Raw genomic sequence first — 23,367 nt, 5'->3', positions numbered from 1 at the left:
CCTCATGCAAAATTGTAATTTCTTTAATAAGACATTAACAATTTTTTTTCTGCGGCCCTCCAAGTACCTACAAATTCAAAATGTGGCCCTGCAAAGGGTTTGAGTTTGAGACCACTGGTCTAAGCCGTCACTTTGAACAGAAAGCCAGCTGCTGCCAATTCCTTCTTATCTGCAGTGAATAAAGAATGCTTCTTTTTTAAAATTTTTTTCCATTAATTTTCAAGTATGAACAATGCAATATATATAAATCTTTAAATACACAACAACAAAAAGAAGTACCTTTAATTTACAGAATTTAAAATCATCCTTTACCCCCCATCCCTTCCATTAGTCAATGATGTAAACATATTATGAAATACAACCCCCCCCTCCCGTACCCATTCTGGATGTGCATGGAAAACAAACCTATAGTAAATAGAGATATCTATTATATAGATTACATGCTTATATAGATGCAATAAACACTGCCAACGGGCCCCATACTAATTTAAATGTCTTATTATTCCCTAACAATTCCACATTCATTTTTTCGTATTTGTAAGCTTGCCCACCAGAAAGGGAAACTGAGACGATCAGAGCTCTTCCAATTTCGTGTTACCATCTGAATGGCTAATAAAGAATGCTTCTAATTATGTACCTATAACAAAATGTTCATTCGCTTGTCTTCTCAGCCTCCTTTTGTCTAGAGCAGGATTTCCCCAATGAATGTGCATTGAAAGCAGTGCATGCACATAGATCTCATGCATATTCATTGAGGAAATCCTGAAAACCCTCGAGGAGGGACTTTGAGATCCCTGGTCTAGAGCCAAATGTAAAGACTGAATCCTGAGCCCAGGAGCCTTTGAGCTGAGACTGAGAATTAACATTAAAATTTCTATACCTCTATACACCTAAACAATCTGTATAATAACAGGGAAGATGACACTGGACTTCACTGGGATCAAGGAACTGGAGAGTGACCAAACTGGGAGAATTAAACCTCCCATGAAAGAAAGAAAGAAACCGAAAGCTGGACAATCTTAATGATGACTCTATGAAGAGACGGATTAAACACGTTCAAAGAGTGAATTTTCTCCATTAAAAGATTGTTTTTTTTAAATGCCACTGTTAAAAGTGTTAACATATGGTTAACCCAGAACATTACTCACTAATTCACTAATCTTGGAATCCATCCACTCAAAAATTTATCCACCACTTAATCACCTGTAACCATTACAGAATAAGCTCAAAACTACATCCTGCCAAATTAGCTCAAGGTAAAATCCTGCTGTACGCCCTGCCACCGCAGCCTGTTAAAATATTCAGGTAGAAAGCAATACACACACATATGCCTTGATGTAACCCTTCTAGCCACGCAGAAGTAGGTTTGACAGCTTAGCAGTTCTGGTTCGGATTGAGCAAAAGGAACGGTTAGATCTGGCTTGCCTTAAATCATCCCCTTTTAATTAGGGCCATCAAGCTGAACTCCTTCGCAGAAGTACTGAAGATTTATACTTTAATCTCTGTCTTCCCAAACGTACAAAACTTGTAGTCTGTAAACATGACCATGTGCCGTTCTGATGTTCTTGCCACACTTTGGCTTTGGCTTTGTCTCCCTCCAAAAAGTCATTTGTCCGTGTGTCTGGTTAAGGAAAGTGGTTCTGAGCGGATACCACAGTTAGTTCTGGCAGCTGCACAATTCCACCTTAGCTCATATTGAGCTAACCCTTTTATTAAAATCTCTTGTGACATTTTTTTTCATCTATTTTGCAGAGCAGGTAGCACACAGTTATACATGGCACAAAAATGGAGGGTAGGAGAGGAGAAGCTAGGACTAGGATCAAAGAAAATGTGAAATCCTTTAAAAGATTACAGGCAGCCTCGATATATATTTTTTTTATTTCATGGATTAGAATAAACATTTGCTCTCATTAAACAACAAAATAGGGCAGGGTGGAAAGTTTGAAGCCCGAAGACTGACATGTTGGCCCTAGAGCAGGGCTGTCAAAGTCCCTCCTCGAGGGCCGCAATCCAGTCGGGTTTTCAGGATTTCCCCAATGAATATGCGTGAGATCTATTAGCATACAATGAAAGCAGTGCAAGCAAATAGATCTCATGCATATTCATTGGGGAAATCCTGAAAACCCGACTGGATTGCGGCCCTCGAGGAGGGACTTTGACACCCCTGCCCTAGAGGCCCTAGCATTTCACTGGCTGGGCCTCTCCGTTACCTTAACTTATCAGAGTCAGTGTTGTATATCTGGGTAAATCCTGGCGGAATAATAGGAATAGCAACTATTTCTCTGTGCTTTGTGTTTATAGCATGTGTAAATCCATTTCTCAAACAGCAGTTTCCAGCTAAGGAAACCCTATTGGATCTGTAGTGCATGGAACATAACCTCTAATTAAAGGGAAAAGTAAAGAAAAATTAGTCAGAGGTATATATTCAAACATAGCAGGAAAAATCTGTCCAATTTTGTAATTTTCCAGTGTTTGATATAGGGCTAATTGTCAAACAGGAGAGGGTTGTCAAGAATGCTGAAATGATAATTACTTGGAAAAGGCACACAATAAATAAAAAGTTAAAAAAAAAAAAAAAAACACCCCCCAAAAAACATTCACGATGAAAATTGGCAAAGAGGAAAGAAATGGGGTAAAATAATGTTTTGGGTGATCAGCTGAATTTGTAGGGATGCCTCAAACTGTGTCTGTTTCATGCCACGCCCACCACGTGTCACCTTTGCTGTAAAAATCCTCAAAATTCTATTTAAAATCTCCCTAAATGCCTAAAAATTACCCTATTCCACAGCAGCACTTCCTTTACAGGTGTCTTATGATATGAAAGCACTGAGGGAGAAAGTTTCTCCCTCTGTAATGAAAATACTGAGCATCTTCTGGCACATCTGCCTTGTTTCTGGAAAGGTGGATAAAATGTTAAAAATGTCAAAAAAGCAGGGTCCCAGAGAAGCAGTGACATCAAATCCTATTCCCCAAGACCCTCTTATAGATGTGGATGTGCTGTGTTTCAGAAAAAGATCTCTCTTTTTGTTAAGCCTTTGAATATTCAAATTGAAAGTATCGCGCAATCATTGATTGTCAAATCATTGGATTCTAGAGGTTTTAAATACTTGGCAATGGGGAAAGAGAACCTCAAACTTATATCCGTAGGTAAAATACATAAGTATTGTTTGCCTGCTGCTTGAATTTGGACAATGAAATTTGTGCTTCTAAAATTTAAAAACATTACACTTGTCTCTTTTCAAATTTAGGGAGCTCTGCTGGTGAATTCCTTTGCAGCATCAGTTGTCTCTTCTTTCTTGCTCTTTTAAAAATGTCTGGTAAGTTCATATTTTCCTTTTCTTCTAGAATTCATGTGTATCTTAAATTGTCTTGATGGTTTTTGTCACTTTTTGCCTTTAATTTCAAGAAAAAAAAAAAGGAAGCATGAGTGTTTCAAGATCTAAAAAAACATGAGCAAACTGAATCATTTCACTGTTTAACTAATGGAATCTAGAAAAAATTATACTGGAAAAAGAATTAATCTTATATTTAAACATAGATGCGATTAATATATTTATTTATAATAATATAAATTGCATTGCATTGCATTTAAAAAAAAAAAACACGAAATTGTTAGCAGGAGATTGGAAAGTTGCCCATTTGTTCAAGAAGTTATTTTTAAATGCGAAATCGCTTTGTAAATCACTTGGAAACTTTTTCACTCATTAAAAGAAGCTGTTTTTATTAGGAAAAAAAACAAGATGCATTGTGAACTGTGTTTTGGACAGAAGGATTAACTCCCTGCGTGTGTGCTACACTGCGATTTTTAGCCGTGGACAGTACGAGCAGGTGAAAAATAAAAAAGGGATTTTGAAGGTTACACTAAAAAAGCTGTGATGTGGACTTAGCAAAACAGACTGGACTATAGATTTTCCCCTCACGTTCAGTTCGGAAACGAACCGGTGCCGATCAGAAAGCAGCGTTTTCCCTGAGTCTGTCTGACCGTTAAAAATATGGGCGTTTCTGAAGCTGCGCGTTTCCAGCACCGCAGCTCTTCCCCGATGTACCGTCCATTGCGCGATCCCAACCTGCTGCCCTTATTTTTAAAAGAAGGCGGCGGGTTTAACTTGAGGCTTCCCCTCCCCCCTCCCTGCGGTGGCTGGGGAAGCGAGTTGAGGAGTGGGCGGCAAAGACGCCATATTTTCGCTTGGTTATATTACTTGCACAACTGGGTTAAATTAAATGATTTAGGAATGACCTCTGCCGTGGACTGGGATTTTGATCGCGATCGCTGGGCTCCGGCCATGACCAGAGGTGGCGCTGTTGCTGCTACAACAGACCGTAGCTGGCGGGTTCGCTGCCCGCGCTCTCCCTCCTGGGAATCGGCTGCTTCTACCTGTAGGTCCCGCTAGAGTTGGGAGCGGGGGGGGGGGGGTGGGGGGAGGGGGGTTTAGGACTGGCCGATCGTCCTCCGTGGGCAGTGCAGTCTAACTTACAATAACCCCCCCCCCCCCAGAAAGGACAGATCTATTAGTGCCTTCCCGAGGGGCCGCTGGAAAGTTCTCAGCCCAACACACTTTTCGTTTCAGTCGTATGAAATAAAGGGAAATGTGTCAGGAAAAGTGTGTAAGTTTCGTGGCTCCACATCAGCCGTCCCTCGTACGCTTAACCGGAGTGCTTTTAAATGGCAAAATACTCCCTCCACACTGAGCTGCGTGTTTCTCACCCCCCCCCCTTACACACTTTTTCCATATTTTTGCTGTCTGATTGCATTTCTTTCTCTCCCCCCCCCCCCTCTCTTATTTTTATACCCATTCCCTACGAATAGTTTCTCTAAAAAACAAAACAAAGGGTAGGGGGGAGATACCACATACAAGTTAAGCCACTGCAAGTTTTTAAAGAGCGATTTATGGTTTTACTCGGGGAAATCGCAAAGGGGGGGGGGGGGAGCTTTCTTTTTGTCTTTTGCAATCTTGCGTACTGTAAAAGCTTCAGGAGCTGCAGATCTGCCGGGCTTCCAGCAGGCAGAAGCCCTGGATCCATTTTTCTCTTGGTTTCGCTCGCAAACATTTCTCTCTCTCTTTCTAACATAAATCTAGACGTCTACTTACAGGGTAGGCTTCTTCCACCCCCAGGTGAATTTCAAAGCAGCGAGTCCTTTAGCATTATATGCATTTTTACATATTTTTCACCCCTGAACATTCGTTAGGCAGAAAGCAATATCCCAGTGAGTTTAACACAATGAAAAGCTGACTTTCCTAGCGCAAAAGAAAGGGGGAAAGTGTGTCGTAAAAAAAAAAAAAAAACAAACACCACCCAAGGGTTATTTACGGCTCTGAGAGGGGAGTTCTCCTGTGCAAATAGGTGTTGGCAGAAGCAGCCTTCACATTTTATCCCATTGCTTTGAATTCCTACAAAACAAGTTGCTTTTTTGACTATATGTTTAGAAATTAAACGAAACTGGGCAAAGATGAACTTTACCATGTCTCTGAGGTTCAGTATTGCTTTTTTGTCTATTTATTTGAGGGTGGAGGGTAGACAAAACTCCCCTTTTTTTGCAAAGAAAAGTTGGATGCCTAAGTGCAGAAAATAATACAGATGTTCATTTTTATTGGTGGGAGGGACGCGTGGACGGACGGATAGAGGTTAAGGCCCTTTTAAAACGAATTGACCCTGAGAATTTCTAGGGTGTTGAAATGAAAGGGGATCGCGGTGCCACTGCAGGAGTTTGGCCGGACTGGAGGTGCTGTAGGACCCACTGAACTGGCGCGGAGCAAAAAAGCAGGGAAACTGCCATCCTAAACTAAACTAAACCTTAAGTTTATATACCGCATCATCTCCACGGATGTTGTGGAGTTCGGCACGGTTTACAACAATTTAAAATCTAGGAAGAGAAGAAAAAAAAAAGGTTTACATGAACTTATAAATAGAAGAGAAGAGTAAGGGGGGATAGAATTACATTTTAGTGGAAAGCCAGGTTTTCAGTTGCTTGTGGAATAATTGGAGGGAGCCCAGGTTCCGCAGTGGGGTAGTTCTTAGTTCTGCTGCGTGGTTAACGAGAGCAAACTCCCCCCCCCCCACGCCCCAACCCAATCGGAGCAAATTTGAGGAGCTGATCTCATTTTGCACTAGACTGTGACTCTATATTTCGATTTTCAGAGGGTGGGGGTGGGGTGTAGGTTAATAAGGTGTAGCTTTTCCTAGGCGCGCTGTGCCCTATTACTGTGACATTTTGTCAGTGACACTTCGGGGCAGGTAACGCGTAGCTCTGCCCGACCCTGGTTCATTTTCATGACTGCACACACTATGGAATAAGGCTGATACTTGCATTTTAAAATGTAGATAAGTGTGAGTCTTTAAGAATGGAAGTTCTGCTTAACCTAATCCAAGATGATCAAAATATGCATGGTCGCTGGGTGGGGGGGAGGGAGGGGGGTGGTGGAAGGGATTGAGGGAATGATCCTACATTTCAGATCCCCCAACTCTGCAATTCAGAGTTTAAAAGCTCTTGTTGCATCTAAGCTTGCTTACAAGGTGGTCATTTTAGAGATGCTTTTCATTCCCAACTATTGAATGTGTGGACATGTTGGATTCAATGAAAATTCTTCCATTCAAAACCAAATTTGGTCGAAAGCGTCAAGGAGTTAACACATGCATGCTTTCCCTTATATATTAAAAAAAAAAAATGCTAGAATAGCCCCCTGCACCCCATGCAACTATAGCACAGAAATATCTTTCAATTCATAAAAGTCTGACATGTCAGAATAAATAGAACAGACCATTGAGACTTCCTGCCCAGCTCTGAACCCTTTGCACTATTTGAAGTTTTTTTTTAAACCCACAATCATCTTCATAAATATAATAGAATGGATTGTGAAGATTTTCTACCTAGTGCATATTAGGGAAAGTCATAATTCTCCCCCTGCGAGATAATCTGTTTCTGTAGAAATAGTTACAAAGGAGGAATCAGAATGAAGCGCATTATAAGCCAGCAGAATTGTAAAACCAAAACAACTAAAAGCATCAACTTTTCAATAATTCAGCAGTTGCAACTAATAAAATGTCCTCTTTGGGCTCCTTTTACGAAGGCGCGTTAGCGGGTTTAACGCGTGCGATGTTCCATCACGCGCTCACCCCCGCGCTAGCTGGAAAAACTACCGCCTGCTCAAGAGGAGGCGGTAGCGGCTAGCACAGCTGGCGGTTTAACGTGCGCTATTTCACGCGTTAAACCGCTGACATGCCTTCATAAAAGGCCACCAGAGCCTCACAGATGTCATATTAATATACAGTACATGTAGAGCACACATGCAAAATAAGCCGCTAAAATTGCACTTCAGAAAGGAGATATTTTTTTTTAAGGAGGGGGGGTTGTGGATGTTGGCGGGATGGACGGCCATAGAAAATAGAGGCCCTAAGTGGGACTTTTACTAAAGATTATTTATATTTGAAGCTGCATTTGGCTTTTTTTTTTTTTTTTTTATCACCGGCCACGGCAGTATTAGCTCTGATGCTCATAGGAATTCTATGAGTGTCAGAGCTTTTACCGCCATGGCCGGTGATTAAAAAAAAAAAAAAAAAAGCCAAGGGGGGAAGGGGTTATTATTTTTAAAAATATATTTACAGTCTATATCTAGATGGTTTCCATATAAAACATACATAACATAAAATCAACATTACGAGGGGCCGCTGGAAAGTTCTCAGTCTAACCCCAAAAGTTGGGGTACTCTCCAATGAGGGCTATACACTTTTGGCCTTTTTTTTACAAAGCCACGCTAGCGGCTGTGCTGTGCTAAAGGCCCCGAAGCCCATAGAGATTTAAAGAGCTTCAGGGCTGTTGTTGTGCGGCTTTGTAAAAGAGGCCGTTAGTCCAGCAATTTTCCACTTTTTTCATTCCATATTTTTCTGACGGAATGAAAAAAGTGCAAAATCACTTTTTGGTGTTTTGGAAAAATATGGAATGAAAATAGTGGAAAATCACTGGCCTTAATGTATAGCCCTCATTGGAGAATGCCCCAACTTTGTTGGTCGGGCTGAGAAATTTTCAGAAGCCCCTCGTATTTGTGGAAGAAGGAAGATGTACCCTTAACTTTACTTCCTCCATCCCCTATAAGTGCTATCTTCTTCTTACATCCTACATATACTTTCTCCTCCTGGGACAGAAAATAGAACCTTTTGTAATGTAATAGATGCTGGGAATGGTGGATCTATAATAAAGGAGGCATTTGATCACAATAATAACACAGCAAATTAAAAAATACACATAAAAATAAAGTTTTTATTTAGTATTTAATTCTGGTGACAATCACTTCATCCCCATCCTTCCGGATCCCTTTTCTTTTCAGAAAAACCCAAGATATATCAAGGGGTTAGAGTTAAAATCACTGTGAAAGAAATGTTACAACAGCAGAGGGCGCTGCAAGCAGAAACCAAAGCAATAGTAAGTATTTCACCTCTCGGGGTGTGGGGGGGGGGGTCCCCCCTTCAAAATCTTCTCAGTATATATACATTTGGAGGAATCAGCACCTCTTTAAAATGGAGTAATCTCATTTTGGGGCTGTATAATCTCCAAATAGATGTGTCTTCCTTTATGTTGTGATTTCAAAGATACCCTTCATGTGTACTGCAGTTACAATGGCTTAAAAGGGTATTAATCAGGTCTATATTTTGGGACAAGAAAGACTTTTCCTTTCCTTTACTGCTACATTATGCTCTAACCACCACACTTGCTAAATTTAAAGTTTAATAAAAATAAATAAATATATGCCCCAGGATTGAAAGGGAGGAAGGTATCATCATTTGAAAACACAAGTTTCTAATATTTAAATATTTAAGGCAGGTTATTTTCAAGGAGCTCTAGTACTATTAAGATAATTTATTACTTTAACACTGCCATGCCACTGCACTATTCTTTTCTTTTCCACAACCAGAATACTCTCACATGCCACCCCCAAACTAACAAGAAAAAACAAAACTCCACTACAATTTTTCAAAATATACAAAGTAAGTCATATGCTTCCCCCCTCCCTATATGAACAGTTTCCTAGAGGATGTTTAAAATTATCTTTTGTCTTAGAGTCTCAGCTCTATTCTAGATTTAAGATTTGGGGGCCTATAAGCAAAACCAGACATCAGACCCTGGAAATGAGGGTGGGGGGGGGGCAGGGGAGAGGAGAAGCAGGAGGGTATCAGAAGTCCCAAAGATAAAGAGAAGTAGAGGAAGGCCATAGGGCTACAGCAGCCCCCTTTCAAGCAGTATACACATCTAATCCCAAAGTAAACAGATGTAGGCTCAGGCAGGTGGAACCCTAGGCAGTTGCCTGTGCCTAAAGTTGGGACTGATATAAGCCTGCCTCTGCATCTCATGGAAGGCAAGTCGTCCTGCTGAGTAGATCCTTCTGCAGTTCTGCCCTCATAAGCTCCTCGGCCCTGCAGCTGCCTGGTCCTTTTAGCCCTAGCTTCTGCAATGCACGTGGCGAGAGCCCCAGGCTGAATACAAAGGCAGTAACTGAGCTCTTTGTTTAAGTACTTGTGGTAAGTCAAAGGCTGTTTGAGCATTACACAGTTAACACTGGGACACCTGAATGCTTTCCCCTTGGGGCATTCAGTAAGAAATGTACAAATTGTGGAGCACTGGAAAAGAAAGCCACCTGGCCCTCCAGGAGTTAGGTCTCATCTCACCAACAGCCAATACTGAAGAGTGGTTCTCTAGAGTCAAGCCAACCCCAACCCAGTTTGCCAAAATACGCTGTTATTTGGCAAGATGCAGTGCAGAAAGCCTTTCTACAATTCAGGTGTACAAAGGTTAGTGGAAGGAAGCCACTCCTTAATGCAAATATGAAAGTGGGAGCTGCCTTTTCTTAAAAGCTTTCTACCAGATTAATACAATTTAAAAGAAATCCACTTCAGATAAGATGTAAACAGCTGATGGAGGTTTTTTTTTAAAACAAACAACTGGTCTTTGGTCTAACAATTATCATATTTGTTCAAAATTTGCATATTAATTTGATACCTACACAATTTTCAGATTCTATACAGGGGCATGCACCAATATTTGATCATTTAAATTGAAGCATGGTACATTTATCTTCTTGCACTGCTAGAATACATTGTCCTACATAGGGAGCCAATATAATATTTAGGGCAGTGGTTCCCAACCCTGTCCTGGAGGACCACCAGGCCAATCGGGTTTTCAGGCTAGCCCTTATAAATATGCATGAGAGATTTGCATATAATAGAAGTGATAGGCATGCAAATCTGTGCCATGCATATTCATTAGGGCTAGCCTGAAAACCCGATTGGCATGGTGGTCCTCCAGGACGGGGTTGGGAACCACTGATTTAGGGCACATCTTAAGACCTGTTTGTTTCAGAAAAAAATAATCAGGACAGCCTATTTAATTTATCCTGGAAGGACCCTGGTTTTGGAGTTTGGATAAAGCTCTTATGTTTTATGCTATGCTCTATGTCAGGGGTAGGGAACTCTGGTCCTCGAGATCCGTATTCCAGTCGGGTTTTCAGGATTTTCCCAATGAATATGCATGAGATCTATTTGCATGCACTGCTTTCTATGCACATTCATTGGGAAATCCTGAAAACCCGACTGGAATACGGCTCTCGAGGACCGGAGTTCCCTACCCCTGCTCTATGTTGTATTTTATGCTGTCATTCTTAATTGTGTATTTTTTATGTAATTTATTCATTGGAATTTATTAATTGCCTTTTTTATGAAAAGATTCACCCAAAGCAGTTTACAATACATTCAATAGTAATCCGGTACTTGAAATAAACAGAATATACATTTTTCAAATAAATAAACTAACTAATTTCAGTTTGGAAATCATTGCAGAGGAAAGTCATCCACAAAGCATTACATTAAAAAGAGCAGGCGTATACGATTTTTTTCCCATTTTGTACATGGAAAAGATGCGTAATACCGCTTGTCCTATATTTAACAAGGATCATTGGGTGCTGTGTGCTAGAGCAGGACAATTTGCCTTTATTATCTAATTAAAGCTTAGCACAGGGGTGTCCAACCTGCGGCCCAAGGGCCGCATGCGGCCCTATGAAGTATTTTGTGTGGCCCCGGTCAAGGGCAATGCAGTATTTTCCTCTGCTGTCCCCGGGTGTTTACCATCTTGTCGGCTCCCTCCTCTGTCTTGCTGCAGTATTTGCGCATTTGTGCGGCCCCAGAAACATTTTTTCGGCCAATGCGGCCTAGGGAAGCCAAAAGGTTGGACACCCCTGGCTTAGCATGTGCGAAGGGACATTTGCCTGGGCCGACTGCTAAGAAACCCATTATACTGCATTTAGGGCCCCTTTTACAAAACCAGGGTTGCATTCTTCCCTGGAAAATGCAGCAAAACTCATAGGAATTGAACAGGGCTTCAGTGCATTTGCTGTGGCTACTGCACTATTGTAAAACGAGCCTCTACTGTGCCCTAATTCTGTTAGCACCCTAAGCCTTTGTAAAAAGGCTCCTTAATGTTCTACAAGAATTTCAAACATGTTGACTTGATCAGGTAACACCAATCTATTGCAACGCTGGCTTGGGAAGGCCCATTTTCATGGAAATTCTAAGGCAGGTGTAAGGAACTCCAGTCCTCGAGAGCTGTATTCCAGTTGGGTTTTCAGGATTTCCCCAATGATTATGAATGAGATCTATTTGCATGCACTGCTTTCAATGCATATTCATTGGGGAAATCCTGAAAACCCGACTGGAATATGGATCTCGAGGACTGGAGTTCCCTACCCCTGTTCTAAGGGCATCAGAACATTTACCTCCCTGGCTGAGGTAGAGACCTATAACCACAGCTTTGTAAAAGAAGCCTTGATTTTCTAGAGAGAATTAAAATCAGACACTTGTCTTCCCCCCAATGCAAAAGCTGCTGGGAAAAATATCACCCCAGCACTGGTAAAACAATCGGATTCAGGGTTCTTTTCCTGTAATGCAAGCAGACCAAAAAAAAAAAAAAAAGTCTTGTTATATTAAGTTTATGGGAAGATTTTCAAGAAGGAAAAGGGTTAATGGGAAGCAGATAACTTAAAAGGCTAGGACAGACCCCCTCCCCCCGACACCCCCCCCCCCCAAAAAAAAACCACAAAAAAAAACATTTTATTGGAAAGGATCAGAAGTATTTGCATGCAGAGCTGGTATTGCATTAGTGCTTCCCGGTTCGTGACTTTAAAGGTTGGGCTCAATGAAACCGCCTCCTAATTCCAGCCTAGGGTTACACAACCTCAAACCTGCGGCTGGCAGCTCTGCAACTTGTAAGCAAACAAAGCAGAGATGACCCCCCCCCCCCCCAACCCTCCAGGCTTCCCACTTTTGTTCTTCTATACCACGCACATCTTCGCTCAAGGGCGCTTAAATAACGCGAGGCGGAAACTAACGCAGCATGTATCTCCTGCTTGAAAGAATTTAATCTGAAAAGGGTTTTGACGATCAGAGACCAGAGGCTACAAAGTAAATTTATAGTCCTCAAAAACTGCGTTCTATATGTGTGAAGTCTCTGCTCCAAGGAGTCAGACCTAAACCAAAGAAAGCTTTTCTACAATGTGTGGATTTTTCTCTAACTCTTCGAGGCTTTTACAGAACTGATCGTAGGCTGCACCCTTTTGATACCTTGTAGACGTCCAGATGTAATTAAACATGAAAATGTGTAGAAAAGCTATTTTAATTGTACAACGTGCGCGAAAGCATCGGCTCTGATCCTGTTTAAAAGGAAGATCCAAGACACACATCCCCTGCTTATCGTGGTGTGATGAAGTGCAGTTCGGTCTCAGATGCAGCAAAAACCCAATGTGATCGCCAAGAAGTCCTGTCCTTTGACGTTTAAAGGCAGCATCAAACATTTCTTGTTTGCTTCGTGTCTTGAAGTAATTAAAAACTAAAATAGATTCTCCCGGGGAAAAGGGGAGGAGTTAAAATCCTCTGATACCGCACCATCAATTGAATGCTTTCTTTTGATATGCGTCCAAATTTGCAAGCTTGAGAAAGAAGCCCCGTGCACAGAAAAGGTATTTCCAAGATGTAAAGTAAAATTGAGAACAAAAGTACCCGACTTACCTTAAAGTACGAGACCTGTCAGGCTTTTAGCAAACATTGATGTAGGTAAATCTATAAAGTACAGTATTTGTGCATGGCATATCGGTTTCTCACAGCTTATGTATTTGTATGTGTGTGTGTGTGTTTTAGCAGGTATCTCGAAGCAAAAGCGACCAGTTTTCTGAACCAGTATCCTCCTGTGCAGGTTGGTACAGTATATCACAACAAATTCCCCAGGAACACTTCTGATTTATTCTCGCTCTCTTTTTTTAAAAAATTTTTTTTTCAAAAAGCCCACCTCTCTGGGATTTTATTGCTCCTGATTTAAGACGTCAGTCAGGCAACACTCAATTATAGGTCTGGCCAATCAGGATTAGGAAAAACACTGAATGCAGATGAGGGTGAACCAATCATACCTGTTAAGGGTATTTCCCCCCCATTTTTGCATATGCTGATCTTATCCAAACAGAGTGCTTTGATATGTACAGTATATACAAGGTTTCACTCCAGGACAGCAGTGAAGGGGTTTCTTACCTGCAGTCTGTGTTGCCTTAATCTATATGATCTTCTTCTTCTCTCTCTCTTTTCTGGTTGGATCTAAGTCTTTATGAGTACCAAATGGGATGTTAAGTGTTCTGAAACTATTAAGTAGGCTTCTTAAAAGAGTTTTTGAAGGGGTTTCTTACCTGCAGTCTGTGTTGCCTTAATCTATATGATCTTCTTTTTCTTCTCTCTCTTTCTCTCTCTTTTCTGGATGGTGCTAGGTCTTTATGACTACCAAATGGGATGTTAAGTGTTCTGAAGCTATTAAGTAGGCTTCTTAAAAGAGTTTTTGAAGGGGTTTCTTACCTGCAGTCTGTGTTGCCTTAATCTATATGATCTTCTTCTTCTCTCTCTCTTTTCTGGTTGGTGCTAGGTCTTTATGAGTACCAAATGGGATGTTAAGTGTTCTGAAACTATTAAGTAGGCTTCTTAAAAGAGTTTTTGAAGGGGTTTCTTACCTGCAGTCTGTGTTGCCTTAATCTATATGATCTTCTTTTTCTTCTCTCTCTTTCTCTCTCTTTTCTGGTTGGTGCTAGGTCTTTATGACTACCAAATGGGATGTTAAGTGTTCTGAAACTATTAAGTAGGCTTCTTAAAAGAGTTTTTGAAGGGGTTTCTTACCTGCAGTCTGTGTTGCCTTAATCTATATGATCTTCTTTTTCTTCTCTCTCTTTCTCTCTCTTTTCTGGTTGGTGCTAGGTCTTTATGACTACCAAATGGGATGTTAAGTGTTCTGAAACTATTAAGTAGGCTTCTTAAAAGAGTTTTTGAAGGGGTTTCTTACCTGCAGTCTGTGTTGCCTTAATCTATATGATCTTCTTTTTCTTCTCTCTCTTTCTCTCTCTTTTCTGGTTGGTGCTAGGTCTTTATGACTACCAAATGGGATGTTAAGTGTTCTGAAACTATTAAGTAGGCTTCTTAAAAGAGTTTTTGAAGGGGTTTCTTACCTGCAGTCTGTGTTGCCTTAATCTATATGATCTTTTTCTTCTCTCTCTCTCTCTCTTTTCTGGTTGGTGCTAGGTCTTTATGAGTACCAAATGGGATGTTAAGTGTTCTGAAACTATTAAGTAGGCTTCTTAAAAGAGTTTTTGAAGGGGTTTCTTACTTGCAGTCTGTGTTGCCTTAATCTATATGATCTTCTTTTTCTTCTCTCTCTTTCTCTCTCTTTTCTGGTTGGTGCTAGGTCTTTATGACTACCAAATGGAATGTTAAGTGTTCTGAAGCTATTAAGTAGGCTTCTTAAAAGAGTTTTTGAAGGGGTTTCTTACCTGCAGTCTGTGTTGCCTTAATCTATATGATCTTCTTCTTCTCTCTCTCTCTCTCTCTCTTTTCTGGTTGGTGCTAGGTCTTTATGAGTACCAAATGGGATGTTAAGTGTTCTGAAACTATTAAGTAGGCTTCTTAAAAGAGTTTTTGAAGGGGTTTCTTACCTGCAGTCTGTGTTGCCTTAATCTATATGATCTTCTTCTTCTCTCTCTCTCTCTCTCTTTTCTGGTTGGTGCTAGGTCTTTATGACTACCAAATGGGATGTTAAGTGTTCTGAAGCTATTAAGTAGGCTTCTTAAAAGAGTTTTTGAAGGGGTTTCTTACCTGCAGTCTGTGTTGCCTTAATCTATATGATCTTCTTTTTCTTCTCTCTCTTTCTCTCTCTTTTCTGGTTGGTGCTAGGTCTTTATGACTACCAAATGGGATGTTAAGTGTTCTGAAACTATTAAGTAGGCTTCTTAAAAGAGTTTTTGAAGGGGTTTCTTACCTGCAGTCTGTGTTGCCTTAATCTATATGATCTTCTTTTTCTTCTCTCTCTTTCTCTCTCTTTTCTGGTTGGTGCTAGGTCTTTATGACTACCAAATGGGATGTTAAGTGTTCTGAAACTATTAAGTAGGCTTCTTAAAAGAGTTTTTGAAGGGGTTTCTTACCTGCAGTCTGTGTTGCCTTAATCTATATGATCTTTTTCTTCTCTCTCTCTCTCTCTTTTCTGGTTGGTGCTAGGTCTTTATGAGTACCAAATGGGATGTTAAGTGTTCTGAAACTATTAAGTAGGCTTCTTAAAAGAGTTTTTGAAGGGGTTTCTTACTTGCAGTCTGTGTTGCCTTAATCTATATGATCTTCTTTTTCTTCTCTCTCTTTCTCTCTCTTTTCTGGTTGGTGCTAGGTCTTTATGACTACCAAATGGAATGTTAAGTGTTCTGAAGCTATTAAGTAGGCTTCTTAAAAGAGTTTTTGAAGGGGTTTCTTACCTGCAGTCTGTGTTGCCTTAATCTATATGATCTTCTTCTTCTCTCTCTCTCTCTCTCTCTTTTCTGGTTGGTGCTAGGTCTTTATGAGTACCAAATGGGATGTTAAGTGTTCTGAAACTATTAAGTAGGCTTCTTAAAAGAGTTTTTGAAGGGGTTTCTTACCTGCAGTCTGTGTTGCCTTAATCTATATGATCTTCTTCTTCTCTCTCTCTCTCTCTCTTTTCTGGTTGGTGCTAGGTCTTTATGACTACCAAATGGGATGTTAAGTGTTCTGAAGCTATTAAGTAGGCTTCTTAAAAGATTTGAGTTTTCAGCGTTCAGCTCTTCTTCCCCTGGAAGGCAATTTTGCAGAAGCCAAGACCTGTTCAGAACAGCCCTATAACATCCACAGTCAGTCCTGTCTTCATTCAATGCACAGAAACCAAGGTTGTAAACGACTGGGAGGTAGATGCAAGCTATTCAGACTACCTAATGCCAAATTATAGTTTTGTTAGAAGATTGAAATAGTCAAACATTGGTCCCCATACAATAATGTATGTTCGCCAGGATGCAGACTGACTGGAAATGGATATAAAAAATTAAAGTAAAAGTACATTAGGTTTGGTTACCAGGGAATATGTCACATATGGTAAATCTTATATAACCAAATCTGTCTGACTGGACCTGAATGCCCCTAGCTAGGATTTTAGGAATACAGGTAAATAATGATAAGCATGAAAAAGTCAATGTAGCATTTACACATTAATTTGCTAGGAAACATAACTATGCAATGCAATCTTACTTGCTTTTTAGCTACTAATATATAAAAATATATCATACCACATTTTAAATAACGTTTAGAAATGGAAAAATTTCACATTAAAGCTTGTAAAACATAGTGACAAAACTGAATTATTATTAATAATCATAATGCTATTAGATAGTAACTGCTGGCATTCGGTACCCCTGTGAAGATATTTTCAGGAGATATCTCATCTCCAAGGTGTAATTAATTCTTAAGAAAATAGTACACAGACTTCCCCATAAATATACGGATGATTAGGCGGTTATATATACGTAGCTCAGCTTTATGAGGGGCAGCTGAAAAGTTCTCAGCCCAACCAACAAATTTGGGACAGTCTCCATCAAAGGCTTTACACTCACCCCCCTCTTCTACAAAGCTACGCGGCAACAGCTCCGAAGCCCTTTAAATCTCTGTGGGCTTTGGGGTTGTTACCATTCAGCAGCCGCTAACGCGGTTTAATAGAAGAGGCCCTTAGTCTTTTTTCGCTCTGTATTTTTCTGACGGGAGGGGGGAAAAAAAAAAAAGAAGTGGAAAATCACTGGACTATAAGTGTAGAGCCCTTGATGGAGACGGCCCTTACATTGTTGGTTGGGCTGAGAACTTTTCAGCAGCCCCTCCTAGCTTTATGACTGTGAGAGAGGCTGTTTCGAAACATTTCCTTACAGATCACATCAGATTAATGTTACCGATTCAAATTTGCTGGCATTTTCTTTAGGTCATTGTATGCTGTTCTTTTTTGTTTGTTTGTTTGTTTGCTTTTTTAAATATACCATATTGCGGTAAATAATAATAATAATAAAAAAAAAGACCTGGAAGGAAAAGACCTACTCTCAATTCTGGGAACTATCTTGAACCTGCGGGCTTTCAAAATTTGCACTGCTTGATATTAATATTGGTTAGATACACCAAGAATCTCTAAAGATATATATTTTTTAAATTCTTTATTGATTTTTAATCAAAAACAGTGTCATACAAATGAAAGAACAAAAGATATTCCACATATTCCACTATTATCTATACAGGTAACATAAATATCATTCAATAATTTCATTTTCCTGCATATAATACTATCATAATATATCCTAATATACAATACAAATAAAGAATAAAGTTACCCAAATATCACTATCAATATTTATTCCCCTCCCTCCAACCCCCCACCCCCCTGGATGTGTAAAGATAAATAAACCAAAGAAAAGAAGAGATATGATGAAATAAATAGCTGGGGAATGGCCATCTGATTCTTGGGGCTCCTTTTACGAAGCCGCGGCAGCGGCTAGCGCGGCCGGCAGTTTAGCGCCCGCTATTAACACACGTTAAACCGCTAACGCGCCTTCGTAAAAGGAGCCCTTGGTGTATCTAACCAATATTAATATCAAGCAGTGCAAATTTTGAAAGGCCGCAGGTTCAAGATAGTTCCCAGAATTGAGAGCAGGTCTTTTCCTTCCAGTTTACATGCTATGACCCCCCTCTCTTGTAGAGTGGGCTATGTCTTATTTTGAATTAAAAAAAAACAACAACCACACACCATGTTTCAAAAATACATGAACCCCCTTTATGAAACACTTTTAGGGTTCCTTTTACTAAGCTGCATTAGCGTTTGTAGTGAACGTAGCATTTTAGTGCATGCTTAAACCCGCGCTACACGGCTAGAACTAATGCCAGCTCAATGCTGGCATTAGCGTCTAGTGCGTGTGGCAATTTAACGTGCGCTATTCCACACGTTAATGCCCTAACGCGGCTTAGTAAAAGGAGCCCATAATTTGTTTAAACTTCTTGCTGTGTGCCAAATTTCAGATAGCTAAATAAAAAAAATTTGCATTTCTACTGTATTTATGCAAATATAGGAGTATTTAAGGTGGCTGAAATTAATATGTGGTTTTCTTTTCTTTGCTTGTTTCAGAACTCTGTTTTGATCCAGATCCCCTTCCTTCCGCTCCCAGCTACTTTCCACCCAGACAGTTTCCTTGTTACATAGCTAATGAAGGAAATGCGTGCCATTTGGAACAGCAGATTCTGGAGACCTACCTCCAGCAGGAGCTGCTCCCAGACAACTTCTCTCCTCTGCAGGATTTCTCACCATGCTCCCCGACCAGCAGCTACCAGCCACCTCCATTCTACTTCAACCAAAGCCTGGTACAGCTTTATTTCCACTCATGATGCCTTTAATATTTGTCTAGCTCTAGATCAGGGATCTCAAAGTCCCTCCTTGAGGGCCGCAATCCAGTCGGGTTTTCAGGATTTCCCCAATGAATATGTATTGAAAGCAGTGCATGCACATAGATCTCATGCATATTCATTGCGGAAATCCAGAAAACCCGACTGGATTGCGGCCCTCAAGGAGGGACTTTGAGACCCCTGCTCTAGATGCAAGGAAATGCTGTATTACCGGATGAATCTGTAACTAAGAATTTGAGTCTTTTTATTTCAATTCAGCATATTGGAGAGCTCTAGTTAGAAGCTCTGGGGAAAACCATTTTCTTTGGAAACTTCCACCTTATGTTAGACCAGGGGTGGGGAACTCCGGTCCTCGAGAGCTGTATTCCAGTCGGGTTTTCAGGATTTCCCCAATGAATATGCATGAGATCTATTTGCATGCACTGCTTTCAATGCATATTCATTGGGGAAATCCTGAAAACCCGACTGGAATACGGCTCTCGAGGACCGGAGTTCCCTTCCCCTGTTCTAACATGTACTACGACTACTACTACTGTAAAGAGTCACAAAGGAGACAGTCCCTGTTTGAAAGAGCTTACGGTCTATACCAGGGGTCTCAAAGTCCCTCCTTGAGGGCCGCAATCCAGTCGGTTTGTCAGGATTTCCCCAATGAATATGCATGAGATCTATGTGCATGCACTGCTTTCAATGCATATTCATTGGGGAAATCCTGAAAACCCGACTGGAATACGGCTCTCGAGGACCAGAGTTCCCAACCCCTGTGTTAGACTGACTAAAAATCATCATGCGATAATGGCATGCAATGTATATGACCCTTCAGGATCACATAGATCACTTCTCTGGATAGTTATTTACCTCCCCCTCCCCATTTACAAAACTTTAGCGCAGTTTATAGCCCCGGCCACAGCAGTAACAGCTCCAGTGCTCATAGGAATTCTATGAGCATCGGAGCTGGGGGGTGGGGGTGGGGGGGTTAGTCAGATGCCATCAACTTGTGTTCAGGTCCTAGCGACTTGATGAATTACAGATCTAAGAAAGAAACCGTTTTGTGCTAGTCTGGTAAGGGCCTCCATCGTTATCCCCATGGTTGTTTTCAATGTATCCAGCCATCTGGTTGCAAGTCGCCCTCTTCACTTGGTTAGTGTCATATATTTATTTTGAACAAGAGATTTAATCTGCCTGCTTTGGTAATGGCCATAACATGATATTGACCTAGATAAGGTTGGATGGCAGGACATTAGCTCCACCCTCCCACCCTACCCCACACACATTGTATGAGAATATGCTGTTGTTCATTATGAAATAAGGAATGGGTCAGCAGCTACATATCCTATTTTATTTCTTAAATTCATTTTTTAAGAAAATGTTTCTTTCATTTGCTTTTGGCTGCCATTTTTGAAATATTGGCCACTCAGTGACTGACTTTCCCTTCCGATAAAGCTACTGCAGCCAACACTGAAATTAGTTTTAAACAACTCCCATCAACCTCTCTTTGAGCTCCAGACATCTCTTGTCCATTTGCTATCTTCTAAGGGCAATGTTGTGCCCTGTTGCTCTTTGCCCCTCTACTGCTTATTTCAAAAATGATGGTGATCTTAGGTCACAGGCACATTTGTTTCTCAACAGTTTTCAGGCTAGCCTACTCAAAGGTGTCACAGATCTGTGCAGAATTCAGTTAGCTATCCATTATTATTGAGTTAAGTATCCCTTGATTGTATATTGTTCATAGCTTGACATCTGAAGTGTGTCTCAGGAAGAAGGTGCCTGGAGGCTTAAGCAAATATGAAACCAGTGAACCATTCGGTGTCAGGTCAAAAGCGCTCCGGGACAAAGGCGCGCGCAGACAATTGAGCGCAGCGCGGAGGCGCACGCCGCAGAAAATTACTGTTTTTAGGGCTCCGACGGGGGGGGGGGGGCATATCGCGCCATGTTGTGGGGGCGTTGTGGAGGGTTTGGGGGGTTGTAACCCCCCACATTTTACTTAAAACTTCACTTTTTCCCTGTTTTTAGGGAAAAAGTTAAGTTTACAGTAAAATGTGGAGGGTTACAACCCCCCAAACCCACCACAATGCTGGCACGATCTCTATTAAGTAAACTGGGGGGGGGCTCTCCAACAAAACCCCCCATCAGAGCCCCTAAAAACTGTAATTTTCTTCGGTGCGCGCCTCTGTCTTGCGCTCAGTTGTTGGCGCGCGCCTTTGTCTTTCGCGGGGTTGTCTATGAACCGAACCATTCAGATCAATTGATTTGACTTAGAGCAATGCTTCTCAGCCCAGTCTTTGGGGCAACTCAAGCTAGTTGGGCTTTCAGGATATCCTCAACGAATATGCATGGATACCGACTGGGCAATCCATGAAAATCTCTCTCCTGCATGTTCATTATGGATATTCTGAAAGCCCAACTGGTTGGATGTGCTCAAGGGACTGGGTTGAGAAGCACTGAGTGTAGGTACCCCCATGGGAGCCAACATTTCAAAGTGACAGAAATTCTCTCTCCCTGAACACAGTCAAGGAATTGGTTCAATATTGGTGGCACCCACAGCACCCACAGAGCTTGTTCCAATGGGTACCCCTAAAATGGTTCGGATTGTGTTATTTTTTTGTTGAGCAGGGCCCTAAGACCTGCCTTTTCCTATTTCAAAAGAGGAAATAAGAACATTCTCCTTTTGCTTCCCCTCCCCCCCCTAGGATCCAGAATCTCCTACAGATTCCTCTGAACTCTCAGGATCCTTTGACTATAGCTACTCCCCTCCACATCAGCAGCCTGTAGTAGCTCATGGCTCCCCTGCTCACCTGGAGGTGAAGAACTGTGGCTTCACAGCCTCTGAGGAATACAGTTACCAGGTGCAGTACAACCCATCCGCATGTTATTGTGTCACCTGCCATGGCTCCCAAGACTTCAACAACACTAGAGGAACAGAATATCTCCCTTATCCAAGCATAGACTGTGTGGAATATCACCCTTCTCCTGTCACCACAGATGATTTCCTCAGAAGAGAGCTAAACAGTTTTGATATGTGTTACAGCTAATACTAAATAGTCCTTCATTTTTGTATGTTTAAGTACAGTTCTTTGGGGGGGAGTCTTGAACAGAGCTTAAAAAGCATACCTCCCTATTACAATCTACATTTTCATATAACTGTTCTTATTGTGTATATTTCTAGAGAAAGCAATACGATTCCCGTTTCATTTGGGGGACAAATTTTAGATTTGTTGTAGGGTGTGCAGGCAGGCCTGCACATGAATTTTCAAAGGAATATCTGTGGGCTGGTGGAGCACTGCAGATACTTCTGTACCCAAGGACTTTGCACTCTAAATCACATGCCTGGTCATTGTCTGCTGGTTCTGGCATCACCCTCCATGGCCACGCTCCTATGCAACATGGGTAGAATTACCCCCGCCCTTTATAAAACTGTCGCAGTTTTTAACCGCAGCGGTAACAGCTCTGACGCTCGTAGAATTCCTATGAGCATTGGAGCTGTTACCACCGTGGCCGGCACTAAAAACCACGCTACAGTTTCGTAAAAGGGGAGGGGATAACTGTATTATATAATAATTTTACCGAGGGAGGGGGCATTTTCAGCACCTCATTTTACCTAAGGTATCTGCTTAGTTGCTGGAAAAAAATCTTTAAAAAAAAAAAAAAAATCACCCTCTCCATTTTTAACTGCCTTTGCTGGGAATTCATAGCAGAATAATTTTATTGTAGAGAAAGTCACAGAAAATGAATAGAAAAAGTTAAATGCTTTCCCATTTTTGAAATGAAGCAATGAAGCAGGATTTCGTTGACCAGTTTTTGCAAACACTTTCTCCTCTTTTAAATTCCAAAATCTTGTGTCCTCCTGTGGGTTGTGCTGACAGATATTGCTTAACTCTCTCATTGCCTGCAGTAGAATAACCAGTAAAAATATGTAAAACGCTTTGATTGTGTAAAACCAAACAGAAAAATCGGTGTTCAAGTCCCATCCCCCTTTACCCTTGACTTTTAAAAACCGAAGAAAATGCACAGGGTTTTAAAAAATGTGCCAAAAGCTATTTGAAGGTCAATAGTTGACCTCCTTTATAGTAAATGTATTTTTCCTAGAAATGTTTGGGTAAAAATCAGTAAATGCTGATTTTAGTTACTCATATCTGGTAGGCCTTAACTTCAGCAGTCTTTCAGACCTCTTGGTACTGTCATGCTGTCTAATGGTCTATTCTGTGTTACTGTATGTGTTATATAGACCAGCGTTTCTCAACTCGGTCCTGGAGTACCCCCTTGCCAGTCAGGTTTTCAGGATATCCACAATGAATATGCATAAACTTGATTTGCAAACACTGCCTCCATTATATGCAAATTTCTTTCATGCATATTCATTGTGGATATCCTGAAAACCTGACTGGCAAGGGGGTACTCCAGGACCGAGTTGAGAAACGCTGATACAGACTGTATGCTGTGCTTTCATTTCTGTGAATGAATGTAATTCTTCTCTTTTGTACAATGAACAAAACTGCCATTTTTATAAGTAAAAAAAATACTTTTATAGCATTCTAAGAATCATTTATGTTTACATGTATTTTAAAGAACTTGCATCAGCCTTTCCTGCCTGACAGGTACCACCAA

General features: G+C 41.0%; 1 protein-coding gene and 1 long non-coding RNA gene across 3 annotated transcripts; one reads left to right on the top strand and one right to left on the bottom strand.

Annotated features, from left to right (window-relative positions):
- Positions 1 to 1,728: 1,728 nt before the first annotated feature.
- LOC117347811 lies at positions 1,729 to 5,220 on the bottom strand. The gene is made up of 2 exons (XR_004536843.1): positions 5,091 to 5,220; positions 1,729 to 3,393 (listed from the first exon to the last, which is right to left on the bottom strand). It is a non-coding gene; the product is annotated as an uncharacterized LOC117347811 (long non-coding RNA).
- COLCA2 (colorectal cancer associated 2) lies at positions 3,117 to 23,287 on the top strand. Of its 2 annotated transcripts, none has more exons than XM_033919206.1 (5): positions 3,117 to 3,317; positions 8,322 to 8,416; positions 13,174 to 13,228; positions 18,491 to 18,723; positions 21,453 to 23,287. In XM_033919206.1, exons 1-5 carry the CDS (start codon positions 3,311 to 3,313, stop codon positions 21,792 to 21,794), a joined length of 732 nt encoding a protein of 243 aa, XP_033775097.1. In that variant the 5' UTR covers positions 3,117 to 3,310; the 3' UTR covers positions 21,795 to 23,287. The 2 variants fall into 2 exon arrangements, with proteins under 2 accessions (XP_033775097.1, XP_033775098.1); XM_033919207.1 differs by lacking the exon at positions 3,117 to 3,317 and adding an exon at positions 5,425 to 5,472.
- The last annotated feature ends 80 nt before the right edge of the window (positions 23,288 to 23,367 follow it).

Source organism: Geotrypetes seraphini, chromosome 13, assembly GCF_902459505.1.
Source record: "Geotrypetes seraphini chromosome 13, aGeoSer1.1, whole genome shotgun sequence".
In the NCBI taxonomy this organism is placed as follows: domain Eukaryota; kingdom Metazoa; phylum Chordata; class Amphibia; order Gymnophiona; family Dermophiidae; genus Geotrypetes; species Geotrypetes seraphini.
The sequence above is the reverse complement of the archived record's forward strand: the minus strand, read 5'-3'. Positions and strand labels throughout refer to the sequence as shown.